This window comes from Amblyraja radiata, chromosome 2, assembly GCF_010909765.2.
Source record: "Amblyraja radiata isolate CabotCenter1 chromosome 2, sAmbRad1.1.pri, whole genome shotgun sequence".
Lineage (NCBI taxonomy): Eukaryota > Metazoa > Chordata > Chondrichthyes > Rajiformes > Rajidae > Amblyraja > Amblyraja radiata.
Window position 1 is genome coordinate 64,156,180 of NC_045957.1, and position 17,271 is coordinate 64,173,450.

Consider the following 17,271-nt stretch of genomic DNA (forward strand, 5'->3'; position numbering starts at 1 on the left):
AGGTAGTGATTGTGGGAGATTTCAATTTTCCACACATAGACTGGGAAACACATTCTGTAAATGGGCTGGATGGGTTGGAGTTTGTAAAATGTGTGCAGGATAGTTTTTTGCAGCAATACATAGAAGTACCTACTAGAGAAGGGGCGGTGCTGGACCTCTTGTTATGAAATGAGACGGGTCAGGTGGCAGAGGTATGCGTTGGGGAACAGTCGGGGACCAGTGATCACAATACTATTAGTTTCAATATAATTATGGAGAGGGTCAGAACTGGACCTAGGGTTGAGATTTTTGATTGGAGAAAGGCTAACTTTGAGGAGATGCGAAAGGATTTAAAAGGAGTAAATTGGGACAGTTTGTTTTATGGGAAAGATGTGGAAGAGAAATGGAGGACATTTAAAGGTGAAATTTTAAGAGTACAGAATCTTTATATCCCTGTTCGGTTGAAAGGAAATAGTAAAAATTGGAAAGAGCCATGGTTTTCAAGGGAAATTGGACACGATTCGGAAAAAGAGAGGGATCTACAATAATTATAGGCAGCATGGAGTAAATGAGGTGCTTGAGGAGTATAAAGAATGTAAAAAGAATCTTAAGAAAGAAATTAGAAAAGCTAAAAGAAGATATGAGGTTGCTTTGGCAAGTAAGGTGAAAGTAAATCCAAAGGGTTTCTACAGCTATATTAATAGCAAAAGGATAACAAGGGATAAAATTGGTCCATTAGAGAGTCAGAGTGGACAGCTATCTGCAGAGCCAAACGAGATGGGGGAGATATTGAACAATTTCTTTTCTTCGGTATTCACCAAGGAGAAGGATATTGAATTATGTGAGGTAAGGGAAACAAGTAGAGTAGCTATGGAAACTATGAGATTCAAAGAAGAGGAAGTACTGACACTTTTGAGAAATATAAAAGTGGATAAGTCTCCCGGTCCGGACAGGATATTCCCTAGGACATTGAGGGAAGTTAGTGTAGAAATAGCAGGGGCTATGACAGAAATATTTCAAATGTCATTAGAAACGGGAATAGTACCGGAGGATTGGCGTACTGCGCATGTTGTTCCATTGTTTAAAAAGGGGTCTAAGAGTAAACCTAGCAATTATAGACCTGTTAGTTTGACGTCAGTGGTGGGCAAATTAATGGAAAGGATACTTAGAGATAATATATATAAGCATCTGGATAAACAGGGTCTGATTAGGAACAGTCAACATGGATTTGTGCCTGGAAGGTCATGTTTGACTAATCTTCTTGAATTTTTTGAAGAGGTTACTCGGGAAATTGATGAGGGTAAAGCAGTGGATGTTGTATATATGGACTTCAGTAAGGCCTTTGACAAGGTTCCTCACGGAAGGTTGGTTAAGAAGGTTCAATGGTTGGGTATTAATGGTGGAGTAGCAAGATGGATTCAACAGTGGCTGAATGGGAGATGCCAGAGAGTAATGGTGGATGGTTGTTTGTCAGGTTGGAGGCCAGTGACTAGTGGGGTGCCACAGGGATCTGTGTTGGGTCCACTGTTGTTTGTCATGTACATTGATGATCTGGATGATGGTGTGGTAAATTGGATTAGTAAGTATGCAGATGATACTAAGATAGCTGGGGTTGTGGATAATGAAGTAGATTTTCAAAGTCTACAGAGAGATTTGTGCCAGTTGGAAGAGTGGACTGAAAGATGGCAGATGGAGTTTAATGCTGATAAGTGTGAGGTGCTACATCTTGGCAGGACAAATCAAAATAGGACGTACATGGTAAATGGTAGGGAATTGAAGAATGCAGGTGAACAGAGGGATCTGGGAATAACTGTGCACAGTTCCCTGAAAGTGGAATCTCATGTAGATCGGGTGGTAAAGAAAGCTTTTGGTGTGCTGGCCTTTATAAATCAGAGCATTGAGTATAGAAGTTGGGATGTAATGTTAAAATTGTACAAGGCATTGGTGAGGCCAATTCTGGAGTATGGTGTACAATTTTGGTCGCCTAATTATAGGAAGGATGTCAACAAAATAGAGAGAGTACAGAGGACATTTACTAGAATGTTGCCTGGGTTTCAGCAACTAAGTTACAGAGAAAGGTTGAATAAGTTAGGGCTTTATTCTTTGGAGCGCAGAAGGTTAAGGGGGGACTTGATAGAGGTCTTTAAAATGATGAGAGGGATAGACAGAGTTGACGTGGATAAGCTTTTCCCACTGAGAGTAGGGAAGATTCAAACAAGGGGACATGACTTGAGAATTAAGGGACAGAAGTTTAAGGGTAACATGAGGGATAACTTCTTTACTCAGAGAGTGGTGGCTGTGTGGAATGAGCTTCCAGTGAAGGTGGTGGAGGCAGGTTTGTTTTTATCATTTAAAAATAAATTGGATAGTTATATGGACGGGAAAGGAATGGAGGTTTATGGTCTGAGCGCAGGTATATGGGACTAGGGGAGAATACGTGTTCGGCACGGACTAGAAGGGTCGAGATGGCCTGTTTCCGTGCTGTAATTGTTATATGGTTATATGGTTATATGTCTGTACTCTTTCAGAGCCTTCTTGTATCGTTCTAACAACTCACTTCTCCACACTTTGGTTCATCATAACAGAGTGAATGATTGATAGTTGGGTGCAGAAGGGGAGTGGTTGAAAGGATATTGAGAAGAAAATTAAGTGTCTTTTTGAACGCTTAAGACACCCTATGTCAGGTTATGCCTCTGTCAACTCCTTTGAAGTTATCCAATTAGCCTAATGTTTTTGCTCGTGTACTTCAGTTATCTTTACCTGATCAAGGGAAGAATGGTCATAAGCTATTTCATATCTCTCTAGTCTTCCATCAGAGAAGATTGTGACAAATAAATTGTGAATGGCAAATAAAGATCATTCAGATTGCCGTTCTCAAGTAAAATGAATGTCAAAATAGATAATACGGCATGAAAATAAAGCTCACTTCTTACCAAATGGCTTTGAACTGCTGACAATTGGACATTGTAGCTTTTTATTAAATTTATCTATAAGAATACCATTTAACCTCTCCCCAGCTCTGCACTTGTTTCAACACCCAACTTGTGCCCTTTCAGTTTGGTTTTCATTTTTTTCTCCAATTGGATCGATGATTCCAAAATACGTTTATTAACTTGAAGAAAACAAAGAAATAAAAGTTGATTTCATTTCCACTAACAATAACAAAATAACAATAAAAGGATAAAAAGCAACAAAAGACAATAATTGTTTTTATTCTGTGCAATTAGTTCTATTACACTAATGAAGTAGATGGAATAGGTTTAAGCGCATATCTACAATAAGTTTTTCACACGTATTACAAAACAATCAAACAATCAAAAAAATCTTTAAGTACTTTGGTTTACAAACTCATTATGTAAGCATTTACTACTCCAAAATCTTACATTTCAGATTTTAAGCAGAATTCTGAATTTTTGACACGTCGTCTACTACTTATTAATAGAAATTATGTTACGTGTAGCTTATACAAAGTCCATATTATATACAAGTCTTCAACAATCTTCTGTAAAATGCGGGTGAGTTGTTGGGTAGCCATTTACTGGCAAATGTGTCTTTTAGCCCCAACTGTCCAGGTGTGCAGCATAACCAGGTTTGTGAACATTTAACAAGACAATCAGACAATACATTTACCTTATTAAAAAAAAGCACTGAAGCTGAAAATGACCATCAGAACGTGTAAATGTGCATGTCATGATCTTTTTTCATGAGTTTCTGGACTGCAGCCACTACACATGAAAGGGAAGTTATTTTCTTAACAAATGTTCCCTGTGTATTTTGTATTTTTGGTTATCTACATCCATACAGGCTTGAAACACAAACACTCTGATTCTAATTTCATATTAGAAAACTTGAAGATCATTTAAAGAATATAGTTTACCATAGGAAAAATCTGGTCAATGTTCTATATCTCAAGTGAATCAGTTTCAAGAAGATGCGCAAATGAATATAAGCTCCTTACATCTAGTATATATTCCACCAAAATTTTGGAAACCAAATCTAACTAAACTTTCAAACAAAATCCAGACTTTACAATGATCAAAAAGCCAAATCAGTGCTCTCTGTCAATGCACTGTAACAATGGCGGAGACTTTGGGAGTTTAAACCCAAAAGTGAAATACAAATATTGATCCCAGTGATATCCTGATTCTCATGGGCTACACTGAAGTCTATTTAGGCTGGAGAAGCTCTAAAATTACTGGCGTTAACGTCATTTTTTGACACAATGTTCTTGCTGTAATGAAATCTTGATGATTAAGGTGGAGCAAAGCCACAATTACTGCTTGAAAAATGTTTTCTTGAGGAAAGTCAAATTCTCTATTCCAAGATTAAAACATAAAATTAAAAAATATATATTTTAACAACTTCCCCCATCTATTTGATTATATCTTTGATTTATTTTTTAAGCTGTCTAACTTGAATGATTTAATACCATCTAGTTTTAAAATGTGAGAGATTAGTGATCTGTATGACAACAGTTCCTAGACATCAGGAACCTCTCCGTAGCTAATACCAGATTGAAACCAGTGGATACACGCATCTCAGAAATCACTAGATATTGTTGGTAAAATTATTTAAGGTCAGAGGTGAGCAAAGTCACTTTACAGCTAACAATCAAGTTTTGAACATCATGTTTTTCATGAACTCAGGCGAGAACAATTATCACATCTGATTTGACTTAACCGTGGATATTATCAGGTGGGGATACTGAATGCAGGAAGGGTGCAACAAGCTTTAAGTATTCTGCACAATTGCAGACAACCACAATGGTGCAATACCATGGTTCTCTCAGCAACTGTGCAACTTTTATATTTAGTGGAACCTAATGTTTTACATCAGAAATTAGATCTCCATTTAAACAGCACTTTTCATATTTTGAGCTGTCCCAAAGCACTTTGCAACCAATGAAGTACTTCAGAACTGCAGTGGAATAGGAAATAAAGCTGGCTATTTGCAAAGAGCAAACACCACAAAGAGTGAAATGACAATTACAAGATGTTATGTTCTTGTCGAGATTGTATGAGATATCAATAAACATTGGCCAGGACAATGAGGATAATTCCCCACCTCTTCTTTGTAATACTGCTAAAGTATTGTTTATGCTGGAAAGGCAAATGACGGCTTGAGTAATTTTGACATGAAAGTAGACACCTGCACTCCTTTGGCAGCGCACGAGGAAGTCCGATGATTTTTTTTTCTTGTATTCCAACCTTTGGTATAAGTGACTTTGCTTGGATAATAACCCCCCCCCCCCCATAAAGTCCAGATTTATTTTAATGAGATCTCAGTTGAAATTCCCTGGCATTCCAAGTGGTGAGCACTCTTTCGTATCGTGACCCTACATCGTGAGTTATTTGCTTACATCTAGACATTGAAATCCCTCCTTGGCAGTGTCTAATCTCTGCTAGCTTAATGTTTACGTTTTTCATGTTTCAATTCTGCCTGCCCCCCACCACCCCACAGCCCCTGCCTCCCACCATTCTGTTCAATTTTCCTCTTACCCTCTGGAACTCAGAACCTCCTGTCAGGCCTTCCCTCATTTATTGGGAACCTTTAAGGGCCTGTCCCACTTAGGCGAATTTTCAGCGGACTGCCTGCAACCTTCAAGCTCGAGGCACTCGCCTGAAAAACCGCCAACTGGAACGGCGACTGTCAGAACGGAACACACACACACACACACCCACACAAACACACACACATCGCGAAGGCAGGGGCCAGGGAAAGCGGGAGAGCGCTGTCTGAAATTCACATGGTGCAAAGCCAAGGTGATACAGACACACATCGCGATGAACAGGAAGGTTAAAGACGGCTAGCACAGTGTACGGTAAGTCCTTTAAAAGAGCGGGGAGGTGGGGGTGGGAGAAGTGGGTAGAGGGGGGGGGGGGGGGAGAAGGAGTGGAGACACTTTTTAAGAAGCCACACAACTTTTAATACGCCAGAGATACACAGCTGTGAAGTTTAGCGGGCATTTAACATTACCATGCTTACGTTTTTATTCCCCCAATGAGCCAATGAAAATGACTGGTCAGCAAAGGAGGTTAACAAAACTACCTACAGCTGCCTCGACTACCCACAACGACATGGTGACCCCACTACCACTGCACCTACGACTACAAAAGTATCATTTTCTCCATGGCGACCAATTTTCAACAAGTTGAAAAATTTGCTGCGACCATACTGAGGCCGCGACTAGTTCCCAGAATGCGGGAACTGCACTTGACCATGAAGGAGACTCACCAGAGACCACTAGCGAACATGTGGCGATCAGGAGGCGAGCGCATCCACATAAGCAATTTTGGATGCAGTGGATGGATCTGCCGACCCATCCCCAGCTCACACCTCCTACCAGGCCATTTAGAGCTCCAGCTTCCGACCCCACTCCTGACTCGCAAGGTTCACTAGTGAGCCCTTCACCCACTGCACGGTCTGGTGACATAGCTGTTGTTGCGGCTCACATTGAAGTCCCCAGGGACAGCACTTTCTTTGTGCCACCACCACCACCACCAACAGAACAGGTCACCATGGGGCTGCAGTTTCTTGCTGTCGGTGATGGCTTTATCTGCTCCACGCTCGATCGAGGCCGCATGCTTTTCCCATGGCTCAGCCAAGTCGGCCTGTTCCCCTCTGCCCCCTCCACCGCCTCCTCCTTCTTCTCCCCTGGAGTCCCCAACGTGCTCCACCTCAGAAGCAACAGCAAGTGAGAGGGGAGGGAGATCCACAGTGAGAAAGCGCTGTCCCCAGGAGCTACAACATGGGCCACAACAACAGCTGTCATTGGACCATGCGGTGGGTGCAGCTTGCATGTTAGGAGTGGGTTGGAAACTGGGGCTCTAAACGGCCGGGGAGACGGTGGGAGCCGGGGATGGGTCGGCAAGTCATTCCATTCACATTTAGTTTACATTTTATATATGTTTTATTTAAGTTTCTGGCACCCCATGGTGTTTTAGAGACACAGAAGGGGTGTTTTTAGCAGGCCAGGGGTGTATTGTCGTTTCATTATCACGTAATGTTGTTCCCGAAAAACAAATAATCCAGAAAGGCTCTGTAACGGAGGGTGCTGGAAAATCAATGTTCAACCTGCACACTGAATGAGGGATATATGCAGTTGGGCAAATATAAAACATCCCATGGAGTAATTTTGCATAAGGGCAGGATGGTAATCCTCAGTATACTATCCAATGTTTTACCCTCAATGAACAACACTAAAAATTATGATCATCATTGCCTAGTCTGGGAGTCTGCAGTATCCACATTAGCTATAGCCTTTTCTGTATTCCAACAGTTTCTCAAGTTCTTCATTGGCCATTAATATTTTAAGATATCCTGAAATATGATACATTCATGCAAATCCTTCTTGTTTTTCTTCATTTGGTTTCCTGGTTTGGTTCTTCAAATGGTTAAAAATGGTTTGTAATTACTCATATATCCGATGTACAAGAATAATCGCTAAAACATTTGTCCTCAATACCTCCATTTAACATTTTGTTACCAAAAATATGAAATCAAATTGAGCAAAGTTAAGACATTGGCATATGGACAAAACATTTTTAAAGTATTATTAAAAAGTTTGCGTAGACCAGATTTCTATATTTCATACCTGGAACCATTATATAGCTAACTATATCCCATGCACAAACAATAGATTTACCCATTCACAATGACAGATGTAGATACAGTGCCATTTAAACTTTTTTCTCACACTGTGCTTCATCGAATGACTGCAAAGAACCGATGGAAAGCCAACTCAAATCATAAATTAATAGTATCCTTAATGATCAAGGTAATGGGTTAAATGGTGATATTCACTTTGAAAAATATCTTCCCAAATATAAACCTTACTAATACAATTGCCTTCCAACTCAAGTCACCTCATGATAAACAAGCAGGACAATGTTTAAATCAATCAACTTGAAGTCTCCAATTGAAGTTAAACATGTGATGATAGAGTCATCGAGTGATACAGTGTGGAAACAGGCCTTTTGGGCCAACTTGCCCACACCGGCCAACATGTCCCAGCTACACAAGTCCCATCTGCCTGTGTTTGGTCCATATCCTTCTAAACCCGTCCTATCCATGTACTTGTCTAACTGTTTCTTAAATAATTTTGTATGTCAGGTTGGTCTGGCCAAGTTCACTACATTCTCCATAAATGATGTATTTTTGGGCGTGTTTGGAGCTACGTTTCATGCGCAGAAGCATAGTTTTTAGTTTAGTTTTGGACCAGCATGGAGGTTTACCCTTTGACCATGCGAAGTATAACGGAGACACGAGGAGTTTTCTAACGTTTAAAGCGATAAGCTGGAGTTTGATGATGATTATAGTAACGAGTCAGAAGAAGTTTCGATGTGTCTTATTGTTTTTCATCAACATTAAAGAATTTATTCATCAAAAGGCTGTGTTTTAGAAGATTTGTCTGTGAAGAAGCTCTGAAGGTCTCGTGACGGTGAGCTCGCATGCGTATAAAGACATGTAGTCCATTTAGCGGCTAGAGGGAGTAATCTCTTGAACGATATAAAAATCTGCCGCTACACGCAGTGATGCATTTTGAAACATCTAATAGAGGAAGGACATATATAGTAAAATGGTAGGGCTGTAAGGAATGACAAGAAATCGAGGAATTCAAGCCCATAGTAGCCCAAACGTGGCAAGTCAGGTAAATAGAATGGTGTAGAAGGCATGTGGCCTGCTTGCTTTCACAGATCGGGAATAGAATAAAATAATTGGGATGTTATGTTGGGTAGACAGTCCAAATCTGCTCCTCACTAGATATATTAAAAACAAGGGGGAATCATTTTAAATGGGATGTGCAGAATATTTTTTTCTTAAACACAGACAGTAACTAATATCTGGAACAAGCTGCTAAACATTTACTTTGTTTCAAATGCTTTTCTAGAGATACTTAAATAGGAAAAGCAAAGGAGAATATGGGCACCTGAGAAGTGTGTAGATGGGCAAGAAAGTCATCATGGATGTGGTGAACTGAGGGGGCCTGTTTCTCTGATGATCTCTCTGACCATGATTACCTATTAGACTTCCGCGAGTTAAAGCGAATGTGGGAACCAGCACCTAATGAGCTAGATACTGAATCGGAGCATCAGCTATTGCGAGCACCTAACAAAATAATTAATTTGATACAGCAAGCTAAATCAAAGCATTCCGGAGTACGTATGAAGCCGTCTCAATAAGCGACTCATATTCAAAGCTTTATCCACATTGTAAAAATGCAGAACCTACAAATTATTGTCAGTGACTGCAGAATGATCTAAAATATTTTTGGTTGTTATTTTAATTAAATAGCTCAAATGAAATAATATGAATTACTCCAAAGAACACTTAGCATGGTAGTCATAAATATTGTGAACTCTGTCTAGGACCATTGCTGAAACTATTTATGCACAATTGTAATGTTATTTGCAAAAGAGAACTGAACTAGTTAAATAAAAATATATTTGCTGTTTTCAAATGCTGCGATTTTTTTTAATGAACAATAACGTAATTTTCATTTCTCTCAGGATTTTAGACTTCACCTTGTGTCACAACTTACCGAACAACTGTGCACATGGAAATGAATAGCTGTATGGTGATAGGATAGGACCAGTATTTTGATTATACATGGGGACTTTTTGCAGCAAGGAAAATGGGTTAATTTTGCAGTGCTGTAGCTCAGTAACTTGATTGGGCCAGATTAAGAAAATTCCAAACAATGCATCTGATTAGTTTCCCTAAATATAGCATATGAACATTTTGGGCTGGGCTGGATTTAGGTCCAGAACAAGAAGCCAATAACTTGTATACGTGCCTTCACAATTAAACTATGTCTTTTTTAAAGCATATTTCACCTGAAAACGTGCCCAGATTTGTACTTCTACAAAATCAGAGCTCACCATAGTGACAAATTGCACATAGCAGAGAGTACAATAACATAAAAGTATGTAAAAAATATATACATCGGTGACAGTAAGTCACAGAAAATGTTACACCCAATAGTAAAGCATAGTTTCCTAATGCCAATATAGCATCCATCCCGTTATTAAAATATGCAAACTATAGAATGTTTAATGATTAAAAAAATGATCACCAACATAAAATGCTTGAATGCTTGCCAAAACATACTTAATATTCCTGACAGGCCTTTGTAATTACTCCATATAAAATGACAATACTGTTAGCTTAAAGAAGTTTTCAGTTCGGCTCTTTCCTTCACGCTACATTCACTTCGTCTTATTCAATGCTGGTTGGTTGAAGATGGTTTTTGTGAGTTGACAGAGCACTACTGCAAATTGAGCTTGCATTTTTCTTCTCGGATTTGGTAATCCTTAATGACCATAACTTCCATATTCTTCGGGTGTTTCGGAGTAAGGTGGTAAAGCTCTCCAGTTGCAAAGCATCAGAGCACAAGGCAAGTTCTCAAATTTCTGAAGGTGTAGTTTTCGCTGCAATGAATGGTGACATTCCCAACAGTGCTTAAAATCAATCTCCATTCAAAAGTGTATAAAAAATACAAGTCCGTTATAGTTTGCTGGTGCAGCATTTTCAATTAGCTAAAATCACAACCTTCCACTATTGTATCTTCAAGGATAGAGAATGTTTAATATTTCAATGGTGAGCAGAACTTGGCAACATCTCCAGCATAGTCAATAGGGTCAAAGTTAGCTGCATTTTCCAAAGTGAACAGTATCTTAACTTCTAACTCTTTCAGAATCACCTTTTGGTATTAATTCCACTTAGAAATGGTTAACAATTCTTTCAAGCTTACCTATTAGCAGCCTGTTTATAACAATTGTAATCCTTAAATAAAAACACAAATATTTTTTAAGTTAAAGTTTAAAAGGAAATTGAGTGGACTTTCTAAAAAAAATAAGTTCATACAACAGCAACCAAGGTTAAAATACCATAATAAAATTTTGTGTTGACATCTAATGCTCATTAAATATGTTCTTCACATTGAATCAGAAAACTTTACAAAAATGACATTCCAAATCAGATACTGGAGAAAATTGTACGGTTTGCATTGTAAATTTTAGTTATTTAAAAAAAAAAAACAATGCCTATAGATAGCGATATCATCTATTAATCTTATTTTGTGTTTTGTTTGGAAAACTGGTAAAAGTGCTTCTCTCTTACCCCTTCCCGTTCCCATTTTCTTCTTGAATTGTTCATTATAGTCATGAGGACCATTTCAATCACAAATAACTTGAAATACAATCAGAATATCACATTTCTATTCTGTAGATGAAGAACTCATGTAATGCCCATAAGCTATTTAGTGACACGATTAAAATATTTCTAACACAGAACTAATTATTTCCAAGCATTGTAGGAGATACTATATAATATTAAATCTTGGAGGTCAGGAGATACTTTCATGTTTAGGAAATAACTGCAGATGCTGGTTTACATCAAAGATAGACACAAAATGCTGGAGTAACTCAGCAGGTCAGGTAGCATCTCTGGAGAAATGAAATAGGTGATGTTTCATGTCGAGACCCTTCTTCAGACTAAGAGTTAGGGGAGAGGGATATGTTCATTTTTTTTTTTTAAAGCATTGAATTTCACCTTCATTAGGAGTTTTGGTTAACATAGCAACTTGCACCATTCTCAACACCGACTAATAGGTTATTGGGCAATCCTTATCAACACAATTAATGTTGTGTTTAACTCTGCATCATAATTAGTCACAACACCATTGCAAACAGAATCAAAATCAGTGTTCTTGATTCACGTTTTCCTGCCATCCAAACTGCTTAGTCAAGTCCTTTAATAATAATAATAATAATGGATGGGATTTATATAGCGCCTTTCTAATACTCAAGGCGCTTTACATCGCATTATTCATTCACTCCTCAGTCACACTCGGTGGTGGTAAGCTACTTCTGTAGCCACAGCTGCCCTGGGGCAGACTGACGGAAGCGTGGCTGCCAATCTGCGCCTACGGCCCCTCCGACCACCACCAATCACTCACACATTCACACAAATTCACACACAGGCAAAGGTGGGTGAAGTGTCTTGCCCAAGGACACAACGACAGTATGCACTCCAAGCGGGATTCGAACCGGCTACCTTCCAGTTGCCAGCCGAACACTTAGCCCATTGTGCCATCTGTCGTCCCTTTACAAACTACAATGAAATGTAAATTCCAACTAGCCTGTGGAAGTCCAACCTGTGGTTCAATGCATTTCTAGCATTTGCTTCACATTAACATTTTCATGAACAAACCCATCCCAAACACCACAACCTCGATTAAAACTAAAGACATACCTGAAAAACTGCCATGATTATAAATACAAGAACGTTAATGTGTCAAAAAGAATGATAATTGGATTCCAGTAGATAAAACAATTTGTCTTTAACATGAATATAGTCTGACAAGAAGTCCTACTTAAAAATAACCTCTTGAATAATAATGATTAATACTGGTGGGCTAGATAAGCAAAGGTTATACAAGCGCCCACAGCAGCGATGCCCACAACTGTCCTCGGGGATGGCCATGGAATGTTGAAAAGAGGTTGCACATTGTTTCCATAAAGTTCCACAAAGGCATCCTGCAAAAAATGAAATAGAAGAAAATTAGCGAAAAATTAGTGGAAAAACGTTTCAATTTTACGATGAAATGTAATGCAGTTGATTAAAACCAGTGCAGCTGTTGAATGCCAACACAATTTCTTGCATCGGGGATAAAATTGGCACAGCCAGAGTTCATTCTAAGTTGTTGTGCCAAAACCTAGCCCACAGAATATGAAGTGGTGGTGTAAAGTGCACTAGATTACATCCAGATTATGAAGGGTGCTATACTAATATCAATATCCAACTAAAGACACAAAGTGTTGGAGTACATCAGTGGGTCAAGCAGCATCTCGGGAGAGCATGGGATAGGTGACGTTTTGGATTGGGATCCTTCAGACATTCTAATGGGGGATAGAAAACGGGAGGAGAGGGGGGGCAAGAACTTTTGACAGGCAGATGGTTGGACAAAGGCCAGAGATAAAAAGACAGAAAGTGAGGAGTTGCGAATTGTGAAGAAGGAATGTAGTCAAAAGGGGAGGGGAAAGATAGATATGCAAGTCCACGTGGGGCATGGAGGGAGGGTATGGAATGAAAGTGTTGGGGGAGGGGGTTTGTAGAGGATGAACAGGGGTTTAAGTTACCAACTAGTTCACTAAATCCCAAGCTGAACTGACTTTTATTTGACCACCAACAAAATACGACTGACTAATAGTTATCAATGAGATGATCTAGTTGCTAGTTTTACAAATCTATAATAATAGCAGAAAAGCTAGAAATGGACAATAAGCACAGTTATGCAGCATAACATATCTACAGAGCATTCGAAAAAGGTATATTAAAATGCATTAATATTGGTACATATTTTATTTGTCATGAAGAATGATGGTATCAGTCTATTCTAGTAAAGACAAGCAAGGCAAGAACAGAGCACTGTTCTCATGTGTTGTTCTTGGTTTCAGAAGTAAGTTAAACATAAAGTTCATTTGCAGGAAACTTTACAACCAGCAGAGGGCATTGGGGATTCAGGGTAAAACAACAGCCGCATCAAATTATCAATTCAATATTATTTCATCTCATGATACCAAAATGTTTCAACAAGTTTCCCCTCTTCCTTGTTTTTAGTGAATAGGATCTATAAAATATGGTACAGAAAATAAGGATCTTAAAATTATATGATTTATTTTATTAACACATTGATAAAACAAACAAACGCACGTTTATCGGAAAGGTGAAGGGCCAGCACCAGTCTCTCCAAGGCTGAACACCAACTAGGTTGTACATTTCGATGCCAAGAAGGAAGACTGTGCCAGGCATGAATCCAGTCCCAAGGACATGGAGAAACATACCTATTGCAGAAGACACCAAAGAGCAGGACTACTAACTGAAATATCTGCGCCATTAATGATTAATTGCACTTCAACGCTCATTCATTGGATTATTATGGTATTTAAAAGTCCCGAAGGTGTGCATGATTAATCTTTTCACCAACTACATCTTTAAAATTAAATCAATGACAACCAAGAGTCTACCATCCAAATATCCAAATCCAGAATCTGTTAGACCCAGGAACAAATTATTTATCATTGCACTTTAATAAAATAATGTTGTGCATGCATCTCTATGGCAATTCCTAATCCTCATGGAAATGTCAAGGTCCTTCACAAACAGACAGTAAAAACAATTAAAAGTTAAAAAAAAAAAAAAAAATGTGGAAATAAGTTCCAGAAGACCAAGGAGCTCATTGTAGACTTCAGGAAGTCTAGGGGCGGCACGCACACCCCCATCCACATTAACGGGACGGAGGTGGAACGTGTTTCCAGCTTCAGGTTCCTGGGGGTCAACATCTCTGATGGCCTCTCTTGGACCCACAATACCTCATCTCTGGTCAAGAAGGCTCACCAGCGTCTCTTCTTCCTGAGAAGACTGAAGAAGGTCCATCTGTCTCCTCAGATTCTGGTGAACTTCTACCGCTGCACCATCGAGAGCATCCTTACCAACTGTATCACAGTATGGTATGGCAACTGCTCTGTCTCCGACCAGAAAGCACTGCAGAGGGTGGTGAAAATTGCCCAATGCATCACCGGTTCCTCACTCCCCTCCATTGAGTCTGTCCAAAGCAAGCGTTGTTTGCAGAGGGCGCTCAGCATCGCCAAGGACTGCTCTCACCCCAACCATGGACTGTTTACCCTCCTACCATCCGGGAGGCGCTACAGGTCTCTCCGTTGCCGGACCAGCAGGTCCAGGAACAGCTTCTTCCCTGCGGCTGTCACACTACTCAACACTGTACCTCGGTGACTGCCAATCACCCCCCCCCCCCGGACACTCCTCCCACAGGAAAATACACTATGTCTGTATACATGTAAATAGATTTATTTATTGAAATCATATTCTATGTCGCTCTTCCAGGGAGATGCTAACTGCATTTCGTTGTCTCTGTACAGTACACTGACAATGACAATTAAAGTTGAATCTGAATCTGACATTCCCTCCATTGTTAACTAGCTAGTCGTGGACTTCAGGAAACATGGTGGAGTACATCAATGGTATCAAAGTGGAAATGTTTCTGAGCTCTAAGTTCCTTGGCGTAAATATTACTAACAATCTGCATTGAACCAACTACATTGAAGTGACAACCAAAAAAAGCACACCAACACCACTCTTTCTTTGGGAAACTGAGGAAATTCAGCACGTCTCCAATGACTTACAAACTTCTACAGGTACACTGTAGACAGCAAACTGTGGGATTGCATCACAGCTTAGTTTGGGAACAACCTTACCCAAGATCTCAAGGAGTTGTGGATGTAGCTCAGTCCATCACTCAGACCAGCCTCCCGTCTTTGACTACATCTACACTTCACATTGCCCCAGGAAAGCAGCCAACATAATCAAGTTCCTTTCCCAGTCCAGTCATTCCTCCTTCTTCTGCGAGGGCAGAGAATACAGAAGTTTGCAAGAGAGTAACATCACAATCAGGAGCAGCTTCTTCCCCCCTGTTATCAGAGCTCTGAATGGTCCTTCCATAAACAAGTGTATAGTCCCAATTCACCAACCTACCTCATTGTTGGCTGGCACTGGCCACTTTAATAACTGGCACTGGCCACTCAAATCAGCTGCCCCGGACATTTTTATGATTGGTTTATTGTATTTTAACGTTGTGTTTTACCTGCTTTTAACTATTTATACTGTTCCATCAGGGACTGGATTGTTTTTAGTGTTATTATGTGTGAAATGTTTTAAATTTCATGTGCGATGCTCCGCTATTCCCTGGGAAACGTCTTTTCATTTTGCACTGTACAACTGTTGCTTGCAAGATGACAATAAAGTTGGATTGATTGATTGATTGATTGATTGTTGGCATTGTACATTTTCACTGGAATGGTTATGTTACAATGCCGAGAGCCATATTCTGCACTCGTGTATCAATCTCTTCACTCTACCATTTATACTTATGTTTTGCTTAATTGTATTCATTTATAGTATTATCTGTAGGAAAGAACTGCAGATGCTGGTTTAAATCGAAGGTAGACACAAAATGCTGGAGTAACTCAGCGGGACAGTCAGCATCTCTGGAGAGAAGGAATGGGTGAGGTTTTGGGTCGAGACCCTTAGAAGGGTTACTCCAGCATTTTGTGTCTACCTGTACTATTATTTGATTTGATTCAATAACATGCAAACAAAAGCTTTTCACTGTACCTAAACCGTAGCTAATCACAACAAGAATTAACATTGAGATGCAAATGTTTCGGTTATCAGACAAAATTTGGCTTCAAACCACAAAGAGATTGAAGGACCAGTATCCGGAGGATTAGCCTTTGGAGAAGACCACAGAGAATTCAGATGCAAGAGTGGGGGTGATTAGATGGCTGAAGAGAATGGAATCAATTATTGGATGAGGAAACAGGACTTATTCAAGGGTCATAGGACTGGAGGAGGTTATGGAGAAAGGAGGAGGAAAGAGGCTTGTAATGGATTTGGAATCAATCATCTGAATGCTGAAAATGAACACGTATCAGGGACACTGACAGACCAAAAGCCCAAGGAGATCACCAAGCATTGCTATGGTTTGTGAATGGTTCTTATTGTGCGTTAGTATACTAAGAAGATTCAGATTTGGAGACGTCTGCAGTGGAAGGTTTGGTAATACTGGAATAAGCAAATCTGGAGTGGCCAAAAGTACAACTCAAGTAGGCTGTGGACCGAGGAGCTTTATTCTGCAGTTTCGTGACCCAAGTCACCAAACTACGTGAAATTTTCACATATTGTGTAAAAATATTTATATAAATCACCCCTGAAACTCAATATGAAGAAGACTTGCACATTTTTATTAAATTAGAGAAAAAACGGTAAAATGTCGGGAATTTTTTAGTCCAATCAAAGCACGTTTAACATTGAGTTGTCTGCCAGTTGGCCAATCACGCGCTTTGTTTCAGGCTAGCACACAAAATGGCTGAGGGGGCTTCACAGATGCCTGTTTTATTGGAGATTCCGATGTGTTGTTCTGTGGAATAAATGTTGTGGAAACTTGCAGCAGGTTAATTGTATTTAGTGGGAAAAGCATTAAAAAGGCTGAAGAAAGTGCTGCGAAGTGGATTAAAGTGCAAGAAAGCCTTAAAAGTCCCTGCTGATGTGCTGGAACACAAAGAAGGCCCCCATGAATCAACTCTAACTGAAAGGTAAGATTAAAGTCTGAATTTATGAAAATCTATCTGTATGGAGTTTAATTAATTTAATATAATGTGAATAAATTCATTCATTCATTCCTTATTCATTCATTCACTCACTCACTCACTC

General features: G+C 39.5%; 1 protein-coding gene across 1 annotated transcript in view; it reads right to left on the bottom strand.

Annotated features, from left to right (window-relative positions):
- Window positions 1–12,089: 12,089 nt before the first annotated feature.
- The window catches only part of LOC116990365 (apoptosis regulator Bcl-2-like), a 147,060-nt gene continuing 141,878 nt past the window's right edge, over window positions 12,090–17,271 (bottom strand). Inside the window, exon 2 of the mRNA XM_033047955.1 lies at window positions 12,090–12,518. Within this exon, the coding sequence (XP_032903846.1) occupies window positions 12,384–12,518 (135 nt within the window). The 3' untranslated portion in view covers window positions 12,090–12,383. The remainder of the gene's footprint in view (window positions 12,519–17,271) is intronic.